Source organism: Ochotona princeps, chromosome 26 (assembly GCF_030435755.1).
Source record: "Ochotona princeps isolate mOchPri1 chromosome 26, mOchPri1.hap1, whole genome shotgun sequence".
Classification (NCBI taxonomy): Eukaryota; Metazoa; Chordata; class Mammalia; order Lagomorpha; family Ochotonidae; genus Ochotona; species Ochotona princeps.
Genome location: NC_080857.1, coordinates 18,571,558 through 18,593,016, shown reverse-complemented (window position 1 = coordinate 18,593,016; position 21,459 = coordinate 18,571,558). Strand labels below are relative to the sequence as shown.

General features: G+C 44.1%; 1 protein-coding gene across 2 annotated transcripts in view; it reads right to left on the bottom strand.

Moving 5' to 3' along the window:
* AREL1 (apoptosis resistant E3 ubiquitin protein ligase 1) overlaps positions 1-21,459 on the bottom strand; it is a 42,284-nt gene that overhangs the window by 5,466 nt on the left and 15,359 nt on the right. The window contains exons 3-15 of one of the 2 annotated variants that reach the window (XM_004584396.2): positions 16,519-16,578; positions 15,189-15,415; positions 13,716-13,953; positions 9,715-9,884; positions 9,285-9,465; positions 8,833-9,080; positions 7,080-7,157; positions 6,382-6,523; positions 6,152-6,273; positions 2,782-2,857; positions 2,161-2,270; positions 640-819; positions 361-486 (exon numbers count right to left, since the gene is read on the bottom strand). In XM_004584396.2, coding sequence (XP_004584453.2) covers positions 361-486; positions 640-819; positions 2,161-2,270; positions 2,782-2,857; positions 6,152-6,273; positions 6,382-6,523; positions 7,080-7,157; positions 8,833-9,080; positions 9,285-9,465; positions 9,715-9,884; positions 13,716-13,953; positions 15,189-15,415; positions 16,519-16,534 — 1,914 coding nt within the window. In that variant the 5' untranslated portion in view covers positions 16,535-16,578. The remainder of the gene's footprint in view (positions 1-360; positions 487-639; positions 820-2,160; positions 2,271-2,781; positions 2,858-6,151; positions 6,274-6,381; positions 6,524-7,079; positions 7,158-8,832; positions 9,081-9,284; positions 9,466-9,714; positions 9,885-13,715; positions 13,954-15,188; positions 15,416-16,518; positions 16,579-21,459) is intronic. The other variant, XM_058655622.1, reaches the window with a different exon arrangement.

Sequence of the window (21,459 nt, the reverse complement as noted above, 5' to 3'; positions counted from 1 at the left end):
ACCCGGAGGAGGTTCCTGGCTCCCAGCTTCAGACTGGCACAGCACCAGCCGTCGCGCTCACTTGGGGAATGAATCATTGGATGGAGGATCTTCCTCTCTGTCTCTCCTCTCTGTATATCTGACTTTGTGATAAAAATAAATCTTTAAAAAAAAAAAAAAAAAGACTGACCTCTCTCTTTGCCTTTTCATATGAAAAACAAGACAAAATAAGTAAAATAGGATAAGTTGTAAATTCAGTTATTTTGTCATGTCACATTAGCCACCTTTGGGTATTAATTGCCAGGACAGGTGGGCCACATTTCTATCACTTCCCTGGAGGGACCTGGGGAACACAGGGCTCACAGGCTTTGCTCTCCTCACCTTTTCCAACTGGCCTGACTTGTTATATTTCTCTTCCGCGAAGACCAGCTCCATCTCACTCATATCATTGTTGAGGATAAAACAGACTTTGGATTTGTAGAATTCTGGGTCATCTGTTTCAAAGTACTGAGAGGACAGAAAGACACAGAACATGAATACTCTTGCCCAGAAATGGAACTTGTCAACACTTATCTTTTGACCTTCACAGTAATTAGCTCAAGTGAAGAGATTAAAAATAATCAGGGAGCCTCAGCAGAAAACACACGTCCAGGATGTTACCTTGTAATGCATACGCAGTCCTATGATTTGGGCCAGGAAGGATCGAGTGAAGCGGGCTCGGACCAACTGCTTGTAGGCTCCTCCGAGAGAGGACTCATAGAGACACTTGCCAACCAGTCGCCCTGCAAACTCATACATCTTTAGGCGCAGATGAGCAGGGCGGTTAGGGTTGGGATGCACCTGTCAAAGAGACCTTTTGAAAGGCTGTGGGCCTTTTATCTTCAAGCCTAGTTCTGGAAAGATCCTTCATCCTTAATTCTATGCCAAGGGAACAAAAATTTCAATGTGAAGGAACACAAAGTCCATCCAAATGACAAAATTCTTTATAGGTAGCCACCACTGAATACCTCAAAGGGACCAAAGGATAAAGAGTGAAAATAGGGGCCAGCATCATGGCCTGCTAAGTCTTTGCCTGCAATGCTGGCATCTTATAAGGGTACCAGTTCAAATCCCGTCTGCTCTACTTCCAATTCAGCTCCTAGCTAATGTGCTTGGAAATGCAGTGCAGGATTGTCCAAATTCTTGGGCCCCTACACCCACATGTGAGACCTGAAACAAACTTTAGTCTCCTGGCTTTGGACCAGTCCAGCTTCAACCACTGCAGCTATTTGGGGAGTGAATAAGCAGACAGAAGATCTGTCTCTCCTTCTCTGTAAATCTGCCTTTCAAATCAATAAATCAAAGGGCTGGGGGAAGATAGACAGACAGGCTGACTGACTCAGAAGCTGAAGAAATCTTGTATTAAGCTTGTGGTTGTCAGCCAAGTATAGATGTGATGCCTTTTCCGTAAACTAGAATGTCTTTTTTTAAAATTAAACATTTATTTATTTTTATTAGAAAAGCAGATACACATAGAAGAGGAGAGACAGAGAGGAAGGTCTTCCATCCAATGGTTCACTCCCCAAGTGGCTGCAACAGCTGGAGCTGAGCCAATCCAAAGTCAGGAGCCAGGAGCTCTTCCAGGTCTCCCATGTGGGTGTAGGGCCCCAAGGCTTTGGGCCATCTTCGACTGCTTTCCCAGGCCACAAGCAGGGAGCGGGATGGGAAGCGGGGCTGCAGGGATAAGAACCAGCACCCATATGGGATCTTGGCGCGTTCAAGGAAAGGACTTTAACCACTACACTACTGAGCTGGGCCCTAGAATATCTTTCAGATAAAGTATAAAGTCTATCTTTCCACTCCTAACACTCCTACCTCGTCAAGGATCTAATGCAGATGCCAGTTACTTCATGTATGTCTTGAGGAAGTAGCTTAATTATTACAATAAAAATTAATTGCACTAATACTTTCTAGTCAAACATTCACCTGTCTGCATTTTCTCTTATTTTAGAGATGAAACAGTGATTCTAAGCAGGAGGAATGTGATTTGAATGGTTCACACTTGAATAGACTTGAGGGTTGTCAAGACTCCAGGGGAAGTTTCCAAACTTCAAACCCTTGTTGGATATCCATTATAACATAACCCACAATTTCCACCTCTCTCCACCACCCCTTCCCCACATGGGGCAGTCACAAACTCACTAATGCTTGGTTGTTGTCACTGAATCGGGTGAAGAGCTGACTGGTGGTATCAAACAATGCTTTGCAGATCAGTTCAAACCATTCCCGGCGAGGTCCTCCCCAGTCCAGAGCTGAAAAGTATAATGACAATAAAAAGGGACTCTTACCACTTTGCTTCTATTAGTCATCATCCGATATTGCCTTCATTCAATCCATTCCACCACCTTTCTTTCACCATTGCCAACTCAATTAAATGACGTACACTTTTGGAAATCCCAACCCTCTATGTAGGATTAGAGATTCTGATCACTAAACCAATGTTCCAAGTTTAGAAACACAGAAAACCAGAAATGCAAGCATATTGAAATTTTTCTTGGTTCTGCAAAGGTCCCTTCTGGGACAAACCTTAAGAGCTCTCCTGTCCAGCCTGTGCTTAACCAGCTCCACCAGGCTGTGTAGCTGCTAAACACCAACCACCCTGTGTTTTTCTTGATGCATGATCTCTTTCTCCCTTGGGAAAAACATGATTTTTAAAGAGGATGGCGAGGAGGGGGTTGCTTTTTTCTGAGTGTGTGGAGAGACAGGAAGATAGGAAAAGGGATCAGAGTTTAATAAAAAAAACTATGAAATTTCAAAACTGACCTTCTTCATCCTGGAAAACCACTTCAAAGTTCTTGCTCCAGTCTGAGATGGAGAAGTTTCTAGTGGCTTTCAGAGACTAAGCATAGTGAAAAAAAAAAAAGCAACCATGAGAACACTGGCCTTCCTTGAGTGCTACACACAAAAACAAGACAGCACTGCCACTGTCTGTTAAGCAAGCCAATGCTACTTGGAAAAGACATATTCCTCAACAATCAATGTAACACCATCATGTGCTTAAACTTGCATATACCAAGGGGCTGATGCTGTGGTACAGCAAGATGAGCTGCCACCTGCAGCGCTGGTATCCTGTATGAGTATGCATTTGAGTCCCAGACATTTCACTTTTGAACCAGCTCGCTGATAATGTATGTGGAAAGCAGAAACAGTTAAAGTGCTAGGGCCCCTGCCACTCAGGTGAGAGACCCACATGGAGTGTTAGGTTCTTGGCTTTGGCCTGGTCCAGTCCCAATGGCTGCAGCCATTTGAGGAGTGAACCAGTGAATGGAAAATCTCTTTCCTCTAACTCTGGCTTTCAAAAAAATAAAGATGTCTTTAAAAGTAAAATAAAATGTACACATTCCAAGAAGAAATGTAGAGCTTCAAGAAATTATCTTTATACCATCACTTTGTTATAAAGTTGAAATTGATATTTTTTTTTTCCAGTTTTTTTATTTACTTGAAAGGGAGACAGGGATTTCTCATCTGCCAGTTCATTTCTCAAATATTTTTATTAGCCAGAGATGGGCTAGGCCAAAGCCAGTTTCCTGAAACTCGATTTAGCTTCTCTACTTCGGTGGCAGGGATCCAACCAGTGGAGTCCTCACCCACCGCCTTCCAAGGTGGTCACTGACAAGAAGCTAGAACTAGGAGAAAAGGCAGGCTATGAACTCAGGCACTACGAAGTAAGATGTGGTTGGGCCCAGTGCGGTAACCTAGGAGCTAAGGTCCTCACCTTGCACATGCTGGGATCCCATATGGGCGACGGTTCTAACCCCTGCAGCCCTGCTTCCCTTGCAGCTCCCTGCTTGTGGCCTGGGAAAGCAGTTGAGGACAACCCCAGGCCTTGGGACCCTGTACCCCACACAGGAGACCCAGAAGAGGCTACAGGTTCCTGGCTTCAGACTGGCTCGGCTCTGGCCGGTGTGGCTACCTGGGGAGTGAAACAACGAACAAAGATCTTCTTCTCTGTTTCTCCTCCTCTCTGTATATCTGACTTTTCAATAAAAACAATAATAAATCTTAAAAAAAATAAATAAATAAAGATGTGGGGCCCGGCGGCATGGCCTAGCGGCTAAAGTCCTCGCCTTGAACGCGCCAGGATCCCATGTGGGCGTCAGTTCTAAGCCCGGCAGCTCCGCTTCCCATCCAGCTCCCTGCTTGTGGCCTGGGAAAGCAGTCGAGGACGGCCCAAAGCCTTGGGGCCCTGTACCCACGTGGGAGTCCCGGAAGAGGTTCCTGGTTCCCGGCTTCGGATCAGCGCGCACCGGCCGTTGCGGTCACTTGGTGAATGAATCATTGGACGGAGGATCTTCCTCTCTGTCTCTCCTCTCTGTATATCTGACTTTGTAATAAAAATAAATAAATCTTAAAAAAAAAAAAAAAGATGTGGGTGACCCAAGCAACACCTTAACCAAACGTCCACTCTTATTTTTCTTTAAGCAGTTCTCATTAGCAAGAAACTCTTGCACAAAAAGTTTTAAAAATAAACAAATAAAAAGACTCGGGCCTGGCGGCGTGGCCTAGTGGCTAAAGTCCTCGCACTGAACAAGCCAGAATCCCATGTCAACACTGGTTCTAATCCCAGCAGCTCCACTTCCCATCCAGCTCCCTGCTTGTGGCCTAGGAAAGCAGTCAAGGACGGCCCAAGGCCTTGGGACCCTGCACCCACGTGGGAGACCTAGAGGAAGTTCCTGGCTCCTAGCTTCAGATTGGCACAGCACCGGCCGTTGCGGCCACTTGGGGAGTGAATCACTGGGCAGAAGATCTTCTCTGTCTCTCCTTTCTGTATCATCTGCCTTTCCAATAAAAATAAATAAATCTTTAAAAAAAGGACTCTGCTCAATAAGCTGTAAGCGTAAGAACCAAAGAGATCCAGTTTTCTTCTCTTTTTAAAAAAGATTTTTGTTGGGCCCGGTACAAGAGCCTAGTGACTAAAGTCCTCGCCTCACATACTGGGATCCCATATGGGTGCCAGTTTTTATCCCAGCAGCCCCGCTTCCCTTTCAGCTCCTTGCTTGTGGCCTGGAAAAGCAGAGGAGTATGGCCCAAATCCTTGGAACCCTGCACCCACGTGGGAGACCCAGAAGAAGCTCCTGGCTTCGGATCGGTGAAGCACCAGTCGTTGTGGTCACTTGGGGAATGCACCAGCAGATGGAAAATCTTTCTCTTTGCCCCTCCTTCTATCTGTATATATGTCTTTTCAATAAAAATAAAAATAAAAAATAAAGATTTTTGTTTATTTGAAGTGCAGAGTTAAAGACAGAAAGATACAAATACATACATTCACACAAACACAGAAATTTTCCATCTGCTGGTTCTCTCCCCAAATGGCTGTAACAGCCAGGGCTGGGCCAGGCTGAAACCAGCAGCCCGGAGTTGCTTCCAGAGCTAACCCAGGGGTACAGGGACCCAAGCACTTGGGTCATCTGCTGCTGTTTTCCCAGGACCACCTGCAGGGAACTAGATGGAAAATAGAATAGCAGGTCTCGAATCAGTGCCAATATGGGATGCAGGCCTCACAGGTGGAGGCTAAAACCCTATGCCTCAATGCCAGCCCTGGTAGTCTCAGTTTTCAAAAAAACCACTAGATGCCTTTATCCTGGCAGGATTCAGACAAGCAGCCATGCCACACAAGGTGTGGCTGAGAGAGAGGATTTTCAGTCACACCTACAAGAGCCAAACCTCATAAACATTTTTTGGACAAGGGACCAAGCCAAGCCTTCTCATGTTTGGAGAATAATAGGTGACCACTCCCAGAACTATGCAGTGGAGACACACAAGTGTCAGGTGTTTCCTTTTCCATTAGACCCAAGAAACAAAAAAATCCACTTCCTTTACCTCTAAAAAGAGATCTTCTATTCCAGGGACAGAACAGCAAGAGCTTTCTCTTGGAACCATACCTTGCACCTCCCTACACTGGAGTTCCAGGAGAACATTCAGGAACAAGTTCAGTGTAAACTGGCAAGCCAATATGTCAGCTAGTCACCCCCGAGTTACACACCTAAAACATCTCTCCCCAATCATGCACAGAAAAGAACAGTTATTTACAGGCATATGTAAAGAGAAAGGCTTAGGTTCGATAAGAAAACCTGCAAAATAGAACCAAAGACTCAAGTTTTTAGCTGGCTGCCAGGCAGGAGACTTTACTCACCGACTCCAACAAGGCGTGTCTGCTGACCTTCAGGGTGACTCTGGAATGTGGCCTTTTCAGGTGGACTTGTCGAAGCTCTCGCTGGAAGAAGTTCACCTTGTCCTGAAACGTCTCAGAGCCTCCTGAGGAGCAGCACAATCTGTCACTGTCACCACCTCTCTTCCAGGTCCCCAGGGGAACTGAGCTGGCAGCTTTGCTTCCCAGCATCCCAGCCCAACATGCAACCTTACCTATGTTCTTGTGGAGGGAGCGGATGAAAGTGGCTGCCAGGATGTTTCTCTCCTTACAGCTGAGCTCCACAGGGGGCTGGATGCCATCATCTACCACCAGTGTGAGGAGCTTATGAATAGGGTCAGGGCCAAGGTATGAAAACTAGCAATAAAGGAAAAAAGCCTATCAATCCCAGCAGAAGACTCTCCATCAGCCAAAAGAATGAGTCAAGCTTTGTCCTCCAAGCACTAGGAATACATCTCGTTTTACACCCAGAGCTCTATAATTCAAATTTTATGTCAAAATATTCGAGTTGCAGGGATTGCACTTAGAAATGATCACAGGCAACACTACGGATTCCAAAACATGAGATGAGGGAAAGTAAGAAAACACAAAATATCAGGAAGTACCCACCCCAGTGAGAGAATGCTGCTTTTAAAAGTTAGTATCAGTATGCTAGGAGACCAGGCTGGGACCCAAGATAGCAACACCTTCTCTGGGAACCCAGTCTTGCAGACAAAGATAACTGCTGAAGTATTGGGTTGCTATTAATTTCCATCTCTGCAGGCACACACCCTTCCAGAATTCATACATCTTTCATCCTGTGTCTGCAGTGAGAACTTCCAGAATCATCTAAAGCCCTCTGGGAAAAAGAAAAGGTGGAACACTGCAGAGCGGAAACCTACAGAACCCAAACTAGAACTGCCAGCCAACTCACCTTTGTTCCTGGGCACACCCGGAAGGTGTAGAGGCGCCACGGAATGATTTTCAGGTAGAACTCCTTTACTGAGAATTGCTGGAGAGTCAACACACCAGAAAACCAAGTGAATGATAAACAGAAAGCTTTTCTTTAGGTACTGTAACTAAAAGAGCAGAATCTCTTCATCTCTCAGGACAACGTGATTCCTCCATAGACAAAAAGGATAACGCAGTTAGTACTAATATCAAATTACTACATCAACTATATCTTTAGAAAGGCAAGGCAATCCCATCTAGAGATAATTTATAATCTTAACACTCAATACAATTTCTAAATATCTGAGATCAGGCCTTCTTGTGAAAACATTCCATTTGGATATAATCAAAATTTCTTCCTGCCTGGCCCAGTATTGCTCAGAATTACTTCCTCCAAGCCAATGGCCAGGGAAAACCTATAGCCTAGGGTTTTATCCAGATGTGAATGGCACCAAGGAGTTGTGAAGGTAGGAAGCCCTGGGAGGGCTGGGAGGGCTGAAATCAACTGCAATGGGACCATGTGTAACATGTGAGGTATTTTTTGTGTGTGTTCAGTTTAAAAAATTGTTTCATCACACCCGGCGCAATGACCTAGCGGGTGGGATTCTCGCCTTGAGTGCGGTGGGATCCCATATGGGCACTGGTTCTGGTCCCCGTGGCACTGTTTCCCATCCAGCTCCCTGCTTGTGGCCTGTGAAGGCAGTTGGGGACGGTCCAGGGCCTTGGGACCCTGCACCCACATGGGAGACCCAGGGGAAGCTCCTGGCTCCTGGTAGGCTCAGCTCCAGCCATTGTGGCCACTTGGGGTAAGTCACTGGACAAGGGTCTTTGTCTCTTCTCCTCCTCTGCACATACGACTTTGCAACAGAAATAAATAGATATCTTAAAAAAACTGTTTCATCAAAGAAAATTCCAACACATATGACACATGAGACAGAAGAGGGAACAGAGTAAACCCATCACCAACTTGAACAGTGATCAATCCAGAGCCCATCTTGTGTCATTTATTCACTCTCAATGTCAGCCCAAATTAACACTAGATTTTAAAATAAAAAGTGGTGTAAAGCACAGTGTTCTGAAATTTAACAGAACTTGAACTCAGTTCTGGTTATGAGATTGAAAATATATAACAAGGTGTTTCAAAACACTCATTTTTATGAGGGATGAATGAACAAAAAAATACAAATATCCAAATACAAATATCCAAAGAAACTGTTTAAAACAAAGCACCTCTAAGCTCAGGGGCTTGGGAAGTTCACCTTCTTGTCTCTGCCAACATTTCTGTATTACTATCTTGTAGCCTGACAAATGACCTCTATTTACTGTGGTTTTCACAGAACACAGAATGAAAGATCAAATTGTTTCTACACAGCACAAACAGCCAACAGTGATTTTTATACTAGGGAGAAATTTCTAACGGCTCAAGTAGCATTTTGTTTTGTTTTTTAAATAATACTGAGAGCCATGACTCTTCCCAGAAGCCATCAAAGGTGCTTGAAGTACCAGAACCCATGAATCTCAAGACAGAGTCAGTTTAGTCCAAACCAAGCATCTACAGCAGCAGGGGTGGCCCAATCTGAACTTGACTCTAACAAGCCTTTGTTTCCCAGAGATCTTATGAGTCAGCAGTTTTGCCCTACTGATCCTCAGACCGTCATGCTTTGGTTCCTACCACCCAGGATCAACTGCATGCAGGCTCAGGCAGGAGGGGTTTATAGCAGAGTGGGGGTTCCAACCTTTGGTGACACATAGCAGTACACCTTCTTCGGTTTCTTCACCTTCTCAGGGGTGTGGCATTCAGAGGGTGAGTCTTCATCTTCCTCCTCAACAGCGGTGGAAGGCCGGCGCTGGGAAGAGTTCATGTGCATGGGTGGTAGGTGCCATGGTGCGCTGGTGCAGTTGGCTGCATTGTACAGATATGCTTCAAAGTAGATGCTCACGCCTGAAGTGGACACATTGCGTTCAACAATGTTCTTCTCATTCTCTGAAGCACAATGAGAAGAAAACAAGGGTTCAGGAGGAAATCAAGGAGAAAATGGCCTAAATACTAGACCTATGCTTAGTCCACAAGACATGAAGCTAACTGTGTTTCAAACATCACATGCCTGGGAGGCCAGTCACAAGACCGCAGACATGCAAAGAAGTGGTCAAACAATAGGACTAAATCACACCATTTCTTTCATCTCACCACTTAGGACGATAATGTCAAATTCGCCATTATTGATTGGTTGATTTTGGTATGAAATACAGGCATGGAAGCAGCCACGAGAATGTAGGGTGAGTCGCAAGAACACCTGGCAAGTCTGTCTGTTGGATGTCACTGACTTGTCAAACAAGACATCGGTATTCTCTTCTTCTTGAGGGCCAAGCTACAGGAAGCACAGAAGGCAGTACTTTAGATATATCATTTCCCATATCTACAAAACACAAAAGCTTACCCATCTAGGATTTGATTTAAGTCTCAAAAACATTAAAAAGATAGGCAATGTCAAAAGAAGACATGATGCCACAAAAGTCATGGAAAAGGAACCAGAGGTGGAAGTGAAGAGACGGCCTGAGAACTACAGAGAACAGAGCCTGGTCTCCCGGAACACAGAGAAAGACGGAGTATCACTCACCTCATGAATGGACAGACTGTAATTGTGCTCATCTCTCAAGCATGTGGAATTGTTGGTCGGGTTATCATACTCATCTCGGGGCACTATCTGAAGGGTGTGTGGTTCCCCACAGGTCAATACAAGAGTAGAAAAATGGCACACAATTTTGGTCTTGGAAGGAACCACCATTCCTGGAACAAATACACTGGAATTCAACATTTACTGAGGTACTCTTTCGGGCAAAAATTTTCCTTAGGGAGTCTACAGAGATGTATAGCCTCCCAAGTCCCTGGGAATTAATGATACTACAGAGGGAAATAGAAAGAAAACAGACATTAATTCAAATGAATTTTGGGAACTTGTTTCTACAAATTCATAGCAAAAACAAGTACTAAGAAAAATAAAAAACCTAGGTGAAACAGAACTGAAAGTGAGAGTGCACCCAGTCATCACTGGGAACATAGGAATAAAGCGGGCCTTAAAAAAAATTGCTGGAAAAAGAAAACCACACACACAAACTCCACTTGCCAAAAGAAACCTATAAAGTACTCAAGGTGCAAATCTAACAAAACTCCAACAAGACTAAATCTGCTGAAAATTACAAAATGCTGCTCAAAGAAACAAAAAACAAAAACTAACAGATGAATCATGTTTATGAATAGGACTATCCAACCCAAAGAAGATGTTAATTCTCTCTCTCTTTTTTCTAAGATTTATATATATTGGGCCTGGCGCGGTGGCCTAGTGGCTAAAGTCCTCACCTTAAAGCACTGGGATCCCATATGGACACCAGTTCATGTCCCATTGCCCCTCTTCCCATCCAGCTCCCTGCTTGTGTCCTGGGAAAACAGTGAAGGAAGGTCCAAGCCCTTGGGTATCTGCATCCATGTGAGAGAACCATAAGAGGTTCCTGGCTTCAGATCAGCTCAGCTCTGGCTGTTGTGGCCATTAGGGGATTGAACAAGCAACAGAAGATAGAACTTTCTGTCTCTCCACTCTCTGTAAATCTACCTCTCCAATAAAAATACATCTTTAAAAAAATTAATCAACTGCAAGTATGTGATGACCTTACATATAAAATTATAAAACTTTTTTTCTTAGAAAAAAAAAAAGAGAAAATCATCAGGATCTGGGACCAGAGTTCTTAGATGCTAAAAATATGACCATGAAAGAAAAACTGGATAGGGCCCGGTGGCGTGGCCTAGCGGCTAAAGTCCTCGCCTTGAACGCACCGGGATCCCATATGGGCGCCGGTTCTAATCCCGGCAGCTCCGCTTCCCATCCAGCTCCCTGCTTGTGGCCTGGGAAAGCAGTTGAGGATGGCCCAATGCACTGGGACCCTGCACCCGCGTGGGAGACCTGGAAGAGGTTCCTGGTTCCTGGCTTCGGATCGGCGCAGCACCAGCCGTTGCGGTCACTTAGGGAGTGAATCATCGGACAGAAGATCTTCCTCACTGTCTCTCCTCCTCTCTGTATATCTGACTTTGTAATAAAAAATAAGTAAATCTTTAAAAAAAAAAAAAAAAGAAAAACTGGATAAACTGCACTTCCCTCAAAGCCAAAAACTTTCACTCTATGAAAGCCTGTTATGAAGATGAAAAAGTTAAGCTACTGACTGGAAGAAAATATTTCCAAGCTGCATTTCTGAGAAAACACTGGTATGAAGAATCTATAAAGAACTCTCAAAGCTCAAATGCTTGAGCAGGACCTTTGGAGTGGACCTGGGACTGGTGGGAGGCTGCGTGGGGCTTCTCCCTTTGCTTCTCTCCTGACCCCAGACACAGGGAAAAAAAGTGATGATATCAGTGTGGCAACAATGGTATTACCCACTTTCCTGTAGCCCTTGACCCCTTTGTACCTGAATCAACAAAGTAAGATTATTAAAAAAAAAAGTCTGTTATGAAGATGAAAAAGTTAAGCTACTGCCTGGAAGAAGAGATTCCCAACACTGGTAGGAAGAATCTATAAAGAACTCTCAATGCTCAACAACAACAAAAAAATGTAAATTAGAAAATGGGCAAAAGAAAAAGAGACAATTCCACAAAGAGGACACACTGATGGCAAGCACATGAAAAGATGTTCAATATCATTAACCTTTAGGGAAATGCAAATAAAAACCATAATGAGATGCCATTACACTCTGCTCAGAATGGTTGAAACAAAAAACCATGACTACATTAAATGCTGGCAAGCACGTGAAGGAATTAGATTGTTCACACATTGCTGGCAGATATGTAAAATGTTACAGGAGTTTTGGAAAAAGTTTGGTGATTTCGCTAAAAAATGAAAAACAACTAAGCATGCAACTTCCGTTCATCTCAGGAGCTGTAACTTAGGCATTTGTGTAAGAAAAATGAAAGCATGTTCACACAAAACCCATACATGAATGTTTACAGCAGCTTTATTCATATTAATCAAAAACTGTTAACAATTCAGGTGTTCTTCAGTGGATGAACAGTTAAAACACACTGTGATCTATCTATGCTGTGGAATACTACTGAGCAATAAAAAGGCAACAACTACCAATAAACTCAGCAAGCCCTACATCCTGGACCCTGGGATGGGTGGGAGGCTGAGTCGGGCTTCTCCCTTTATCTCCTACTTTACCCCAGATACAGGGGGAAAAAAAAAGAGAGAGAGAATGTAGAGACAATGGTCTTACCCACTTTCTTATAGCCCTTAACATTGTGTGCCCTAATCAACTATGTAAAGATTATCAAAATAAAATAATGCTTAAAAAAATTTTCCCCAGGCTAATGACTCAGCATTTCTACTCCAAGAAAATAAAAGCAGGTGTCTACAGAAATTTGTACATCAATGATCACAGCATATGCTATGATCATATGCTTTTAGCCATAAAAGCAATTGACATGTCTCTCAACTAATGAAGAATAAATAAAAGGGGTCTGTCAAATTAAAAAAAAATAGTAAGTATTTTAAAAGGGGGTAGTCTACACACACAATGGACCATCTGGCAATAAAAAGGAAGTACTAATTCATGGCACAATACAAAAAGGAACTTGAAAAGCATTATATGAAATGGGCCAGACATGATGGCCTAGTGGCTAAATTCTTGCCTTCAACATGCCAGAATCCCCAACTGGGTGCTGGTTTGTCCCAGCTGTTCCACTTCCCATCCAACTTCCTGTTTATGGCCTGGGAAAGCAGTAGTGAACAACCCAAAGCCTTGGGACCCTGCACCCATGTGGGAGACCCGGAAGAAGATCCTGGCTCTTGGTTTTGGATCGGCTCAGCTCTGGCTTTTGTGGCTACTTGCAGAGTGAACCAGCAGATAGAAGATTTTCCTCTCTGTCCCTCCTCCTATAAATATGTTTTTCAATTAAAAACAATCTTTAAAAAAAAAAATTACATGGAACAAATCAAGCCAGCCATAAAAAGCTATGTATTTGATTGCACTGATATGGAACATCCAGGGGCGGTTAGGTCACAGAGGGGAAAAAAAAAAGAGGGATTTTTCCAGACAAGGAGATTTGAGCGTAAAGTTACTGTTAATGAATCATGGGCTTAGGAGTACTGAAAATACTCTATAATTGACTGTGGTGGTAACTGGCTAACTACAAATTCTAAAAAACAATAAACTATATTTTAAAGTGAATAAATTGAATGGCATATGAATTAAATTACAATAAAGGTAACATTTAAAGAAAGAAGATGTAGCATAGCACAGTAAGCTGCCACCTACAATCCTGACATCGCCTATGGACACCAGTTTGAGTCCCAGCTGCTCCACTGTCCCTTGGATAACAGCACAAAGTACCTGGACCCTTGCACACACGCGGAAGAGCTGAATGAAGTGTCTGGCTTCTGGCTTCAACTCAGCCCAGCTCTAACCATGATGAACATTTGGGGAGGGAACCAGCAGATGGAAGATCTCTCTGCCTGCAACCCTACCTTTTAAATAAAACAAATCTTTTTAAAAATAAAGAGAAAGAAAGGAGAGGGGATGGAAGGAGTAAGGTAAAAAGAAATCAAAGAACAAGGAAAAAGAACAAAGAACCTACCAGGTTGAAAAATTTTGTAGTAGGGACTGTAGGCTACATTTAATCCACCCAGCTTCACGGTGATCTCATAGCGCCCAGCCCTGCGCACGGTGAAGGCCACCTTGACCACATTGGAGTTGGGCTCCTGAAGGACTTCCTGGGTGACTGGAATTTCCACTGCTAGCTCCACATGGGAGATGTGAACTCTCAGACCCACAGGCCGATGTGCAGGGAAAGGCTGCCCATTCTTATAGAATAGCTGCAGGAGAGAGAGAAGATGGACACACCTATTAGTGGGCTGGAGCAGAGAACCAATTTCCGTTTCAGTAGCTGTGGGGGTGGGGTGGGTGGGGAAGGAGGTAGCTTGTAGAAGTCACACCGAGAAATCCCAGCACCTACCTACTCCTACAGTCCTGCTTAGAAACTCAAAGAGAAACCAATGACTTCCAAACCCTTAAGCTGCTCCGATAGACACAGGCAGAATATAACATTAAACTAAAATTCAGAAAGAGCAAATTAAAAATTTCAGTTTTCTACTTTTGAACCACAAATGCTGCTTCCTTGGTCTTACAGCCCTGTATAGTATATTATTAATGTGAACTTAAATTTAAAGAAAGGTAAAAGTCAGTCAACAGCACTGGCATGTACCAGGTGAGGTAGGAAGGCTCAATGCTACAGAAGTCCCAAGGAGGATGGCAGTCTGTGTAGCAGGCAATACATATTTTTGGACCTATCAAGTGTGAAAGCAGCTATCATCACTAATGAGGAACAGGTGTGGGTGGGTACCTACAAAAAGGGACTGAAAATGGGCCAGCACTGTGGTGTAGTGGCTTAGGCTGCTGCCTATAACACTGTCATCCCATATAGGTATCAGTTCGAATCCTGGCTGATCCACTTCTAATTCAGCTCCTTGCTGATTGCCTGGGAAGGCAGAAATGATTTGGGCCACTGCACCCATGCAGTAGTCCTGGATGAAACTCCTGATATACAGTCTGATCCAGTCGTGGCTTCTGTGATTATCTGAAGTGTGAACTCGCAGATTGGGTGTGTGTGTGTGTCCCTGTCCCTGTCTATGTAACTCCACTTTTCAAATAAATACATAAATCTCTTGGAAGAGAAAAGAAAGCAGGAGAGGGGAAAGGGAAAAAGAGGAGGGGAGGAGAGTAGATGGGAGGGAGGAGAAGAGACAGAAGGAGCAGATGGCCCTGTCTGGGCCCCAGACTGTAGTCACCCTATTCTTGACAATAATAATCATTTTAGTCTGAAACAGTAACCCTAAGCTTTATACTTCTTTAAAGCTAACTGCGTAAAGCAAGGATAGAGAAATCAGTAACTCTTCAGGTATCAACAATTCCCAAGTTTCTGGAAGCAAACAAAAAACAAGAGAAAATGTAAACGTTGCAGGCTAGTACTACCAATGGACTGAACTAGGTTCTGAGGAAAGTAAATGACTTAGAAATCCCAAAGGGTAGGGAGACAAAAACATTCCCTTACATGCACTCGGAAGGCCATGCTGTGGCCCACCTCATAGGGGTCCTTCCAATCCCAGGAGACTTTGCAAGACCGGGGATCCAAGTAATTTCCCCGCACGTAGTCATAAATGGTCCGGTCCCCTCGGCGCTCACGGTCCTCATTCTGGAGGAAGCTGACTACACGTGCGGCAAGTTCAAAGAGGAACTTAATTGTGAAGAAGAATGCAACGACAGACACTGTGATGCCACCTACATGAAAGAAAACACACACCATTGCAACTTCTCTGGATGGCACAGGCTAGCCATCTCTCAAAACCCAAAGGAAGTCAGGATGAAATCACAGGACTGACCCAGAGGGTGAGGAGAAGCTTCAACATCAGGGTCAGCCACAGTCCTCAGGGTAAGTCCCACCCACTGCCTGTTTCTGAGATCAAGCTCCAGTGGACTACAGCTATACACAATTGTTTACAAACTGGCTGCAGCTGTTTTTGAACAACACTGTGGCTGAACTGAGTAACTGTAATGAAACTGCATGATAGTCTTTGAAACCAAAACTATTTACAAACTGTCCTTTTAGAGAACAAGTTTGTTGACCCTATTCTGTATTGTGAACTCCACAGCACAATGCTCCCACCACTCTCCCACCTTCCCACTTATGCCAGGCCCTCAAAGAAGCTGGAAAAGTATACGTGTTCGATTCCCTCCACTTGCAAACCAACCCCTCCCTTGCTCACTGGACCACAGAGTCTTCTCTGCCCGCAGCAGGTATAGTCCTCTGCACCACCTCCCTCTGGGTACTGCCAGGTCCCTGAAGGCAGATTCCTGCCTCACTCAATGGGATTCCACAGGAGGCAGTGCCTGGCACTGACGCACATTCCCAAATGAATGAGTTCTGCCAAGTCTGGGAGGGCACAACGTAGCACCACAACAAGTATTTCCAACTCTCTTTGAAAAATGTGAACAGTCAGGGAAGAAAAGGACTTAAGCAACTCTGACAAAAAGACAGTAAAGAGATGGGGTGCATCTAGGTCACCGTCTGCGGTGCCAGCATCACATATGGGAAATAGCCTGAGTCCTAGCTGCTCCGCCTCCCACCCATTCCATGCTATTGCACCACGCAAAGCGGTAGAGGATGGCACAAGTGCTTAAGATTCTGCACTCGACCGAGAGACTCAGAGGAAGCCTCCAGTTCCTAGGTTCACACCAGCCTAGCTCCAGCCATTGCGGCCATTTGAAGAGTGAACCAGTGAATGAAGACCTCTCTCTCTGTCTTTCCTTTTCTATCTTTGCCTTTCAACTAAGCAAATAATAAATCTTAAAAATAATAATAAAGAACTCTTTCTATAACATACCAATAACGTAAAACATCAGGTCCCTTCAATGCCACAGAAAGCCGAGGATCACAGCTGTAGCTGTAAAAGAAAATGTGTTTAGTTGTTTTCTGCAGCCCATCCCTACAGCCATCTCAGGGAGAGAAAAAGCAAAGCTCACGGCTTGAGCTAACCAACGTGCTAATCCAGCCCTTCCTATCCACATCCCCCTCTCTCCAACATGACAGGTGCCCAATGACACAGCGCATGTCTCCTAGCATGAGACACTGCATCATTCTCCCTTAAGACCTTCAAGTCTCTGGCCACCTAGGAATACCACACACAGACTCCTCCTGTTCCACGGTGAATTACAAAGGCAGCAACACAACTTTCATCTTCTTAGATCCAGGGCTCCCAAGACAGTTGCCCTCCCCATGCTAGTGGTGCCAATTAGCACAAGCAGAGAGAACAATGGAGATACTTTCCCCTTATACAGTATCAGCCTTCTGGAAGTAATCCAGCTAAGTAAAAATAGCTACATAAAAAGTTGATTTTTTTAACATATTATTTTCACTGTGTTTGCATTATACTATTAAAATGAACTCTGGGTCATTCCCTAATAAGCAGTGGGCATGTAAGAGAAGCCATTTACTCCGTTGCCAATCAGACAAACTAATGGGCCCTCTGGAAGATGAGCTCGGCAGAAAGGCCAGGGAGGACATGGCGTTTCTCATCCTGAGGAAAGCCTGCGAAGACGAGAGACTGAGGGAAAACTCTGTCATAAAACTCATGACCACAAGCAGTCTGTAATCTTCATTACTCACTGGATCATCTGAATCATGAAAGGTCCACCCAGGAAAAATGCAACATACACGACGTTCATATCCTATCACTGAGTCTAACCTTGGTACAGGCTATCCAGGCTGCCTCCTCTACAATGCACTGGATTCACTCTTTTCAAGTCAGTCTATATCAAGGTTATCCATGTTATCTCCACTGAGAATCATGCATCAACACTAGAATATTAAACAGGTAAAATGTCTAGGATCAAATCTTGGAAACACTGAAGTTAATTGTGCTTGCTTGTTTGTTTGAGAAGATGTGCTTTTACGTCTAATTATGCCTGGAAAAAAGCTAGAAAGAGAAAATGAGCCATTAGCCCCTTTGAGACCAATTTACTCAACAGAGCCCACAGAGAGTAGGTAATTTGAGGAATGACTGTCAAATTCCAAGGCTAGTCCTTTTTAGACTGGTGTCTAAAATCCTATTAGCAAGGAAACCCACACACAGAGACCATCAGAATTGTCAATACACATTATGCTTACCAAGAGTAACATAAGGAGGCAATACAAATGAGACATCTGTAGCAGTCCCCTGGTTGCCAGAGCTAGACAACAAAACAGGATTTTGCTAAGATCATACAACAGTAAAAGCTGATCAGATTAAGATACAAACTGAGTGGATCTAACAAGGGGTCCAGATTCACCAGCCACTATCCAACCCCTTGCCTTATTATATTCTCATTGTACTATATTAGCATGGTAAAAAGAAAAAAATCATTCCCCTTTGTCAACTGCCAGGATAACTCAGGGAAGTAATCTTTTATTTTTAAAAAAGATTTTTAAAAATTTATTTGAAAGGTTGAGTTAAAGAGAGAGGGGGCAGAGTATAGATCTTTTATTTGCTGGCTCATTCCCACAAAACTGTCACAATGACAAGGGCTGGGAGAGGCTGAAATTAAGAGCCAGGGGTCTCCGACATGAACGGCAGGGGCCCAAACATGTGAAACATCTTTTGCTTTCTCAGGCACATTAGCAGAAAGCTAGAGTGGAAGCCCTGGAACAGCTTGGACTCAAAACTAAAACTGGTGTTCGGGCTCTGTGTGACAGCCTAATGGCTAAAGTCTCACCTTCCAACCACCATGATCCCATATGGGCTCTTGTTTGTGTCCGAGCTGCTCCACTTCCCATCCAATCCCTGTTTGTGCCACGGGAAAAGCAGCTGAGGACAGCCCAAACCTTGGGACCCTGCACCCATGTGGGAGACCCTGAAGAAACTCCTGGCTTCCGGCTTCAGATCAGCTCAGTTCTGGCCACTGTGGTAATCTGGGCAGGGAACCAGCAAACGGAAGACCTTTCTCTCTCTTAAATCTACCTTTCAAATAAAAATAAATAAATCTTAACAAAACAAAACAAACTATTACTTATTTGACAGGCACTGAGAAGATACAGAACAGGTGCCCATCTGCTAGCTCACTCCCCAGAGGCCTGCAACAACTGAAGCCAGAGTGAAGCCAGGAGCCAGGAACTCAGCACAGGTCTCCACAAGGATGAGCAGCAACCCAGTCGCTGCAGCCATCATTACTGCCTCCCAAGGTCTCCATGAGCAGGAAGCTGGAGTCTGCAGCTGGAAACCACTCACATGAGCAACACAGGTGTCTTAACCACCAGGCTAAACTAAACGCCCAATCCTCGCTGTCTTGGAATTAACTCTGCCAACTCATCATTTGCTGATTTCCACAAAATGTCCCACTGCTGTTACAGTTCTCAAAACCTCCCCAACAATATCTACCCATTTTTCAATTTTATCCCTGGGCACATTCTTAATCGCTTTTTTTTCTTCTACATACTCCTACCAAGTCCTCCTGAACATTGTAACAGCTCCTAATGCAGTCATATTCAAATCACTTCTATTCCAGATTTCTTCTGTTTTCCATTTTCCACTGTCTTACTGACTCTGTAGGGGGAGCTCCCTGTTCTATCTCTAGTACTAGCACCCCACACTACTCTCCTTGGCTACCTTTCCCATGACACCGTTTACCCTAGCAGCTATCCAAATGAAATCCTCCACCATAGTGGTAGGGAACACCCAACCCACAGGCTGTATGAGGTCCGGGAAATCATTTGGTCTGGCCCTGCTAACCACAGGAGGGACTTGGAATTCAATTAATTTACAGCAGGCTGATTTTTAGGTTGATAACTTTGTACAGCTTGTGAACGATGTTTATAAATTTATAAATGGCTGTGGGCAGACAAAAAAAGGCACCCCACATCTGACCTACACTTTTACATACGAGTTCAGAGAAGTCTCACTGCTACACATTTAAATTCCTTTCCGGGCCTGGCACAATAGTGTAGCTAAAGTACTCGCCTTGAACGCGCTGGGATCCCATATGGGAACCAGTTCTAATCCCAGCAGCTCCATTTCCCATCCAGCTTCCTGCTTGTGGCCTGGGAATATAGTCAAGGACAGCCCAAGCCTTGGGACCCTGCACCCATGTGGGAGACCTGGAAGAAGTTCCTGGCTCCTGGCTTCGGATCGGCGCAGCACCAGCCATTGCAGTCTCTTGGGGAATGAATTATCAGACAGAAGATCTTCCTCTCTGTCTCTCCTCCTCTCTGTATACCTGACTTTGCAATAAAAACAAATCTTTAAAAAAAAATTCCTTTCTGTCTCTGAATTTTCACATAACCTTATCATTATACAACCAAAGCATTTATCTTCTGTTAGTCTCATTTGTTTCATTTTTCATTTCAGAGTGGTGAATAACATGAGACAAAGACTTAAAAATTCTCTAAAGCCACCGACACAACTGTGATAAATATGGATGAAATGTCTACGGAATGGGGTCACCCTTGTAGTGCAGGTAGCTAAGCTGTCCCCTGTGATGCTGACTTCCCATATAAACATTGCTTCAAGTTCTGGCTGCATTACTTATTATCCAGCTCCCTGGGAACTGCTAAGCCTGGGAAAGCACAAGATGGGTCCAATACCTGGGACCCTTCAAACACTTGGGAGACCCAGATGAATTTCTAGGTTCCTGGCTTTACCCTGGCCCAGGCCAGCCTCAGGTGAGCTGTATTTATTTGGGCAGTGACCCAGAGGACGCAACTCTACCTTTCAAATAAATAAATAAATCTTACAAAAAACAAAACTCTAGGGAGTACACTGTGGTACAACAGGGTAATCTAATCTTCCACCTGTGACACCAGTTCATGTCCTGACTGCTCCACATCCCATCCAGCTCTCTGCTTGTGGCCTGGGAAAGCACATACCCAGTGGAGGATAGGCCAGTTCCTTGGGACCCTGCACCCACATGGGAAACCTGAAAGAAGCTCCTGATTCACAGCCTCACATCAGCTTAGCCCTGGTCATTGTGGCCATCTGCGGAGTAAACTACCATACCCAAGATCCCAGTCATTGCCTCCAGCCTCTCTCATTGTAAAATCTACCTTTCAAATTAAAAAAAAAAAAAAAATCTTAAAAAAAATTATATACTGGGCCTGGAGCAGTAGCCTAGTGGCTAAAAATCGTCACCTTGCATGAACCAGGATCCCATATCGGTGCTAGTTTGTATCCTGGAGGTCCCTCTTCCCTTCCAGCTTCCCGCTTGTAGCCTGGGAAAGCAATAGAGGATGGCCCAAAGCCATGGGACTCTGCACCCTTGTGGGAGACCAGGAGAAAGGCTCCTGGGTTTGGATCAGTTTGGCTTCAGCCGTTGTGGCCACTTGAGGAATCAATTCGCAGATGGAAGATCTTTCTCTCTGTCTCTCCTCTCTATAAATCTTTCTAATTAAAAAAGGAATAAATCTTAAATACACACACACAAACTGAATGAATGAGGTCAAATATCTGTTCTTTTTGTTCAGAATACCTAAAGCTCAGGAATTTTCCAGAGAATGCTTTTTTAGTTACAGTGTCAAGACTTCCTTAATCAGCATTCACATGAGACAGTTGAAAATTCTGTCTGATAAACACATTGCCAAATACCCACCACCAGGGCTTCAAGTTCTTGGGCCTGGCGTTTCTCTACAGCAGTTTCTACCTTCTCTCCTTACTTTCAGTGGCATATGCTTCTCCTGTATAAAATTATTTTGGTACTGTAAAATCCAAATATAAACAAGTATTTTAAGCTTTTCCTATATTTCACACAATACAGTTACAAAACTATTTTGTATGTTTTCAGATTTATCTCTTCTCCTG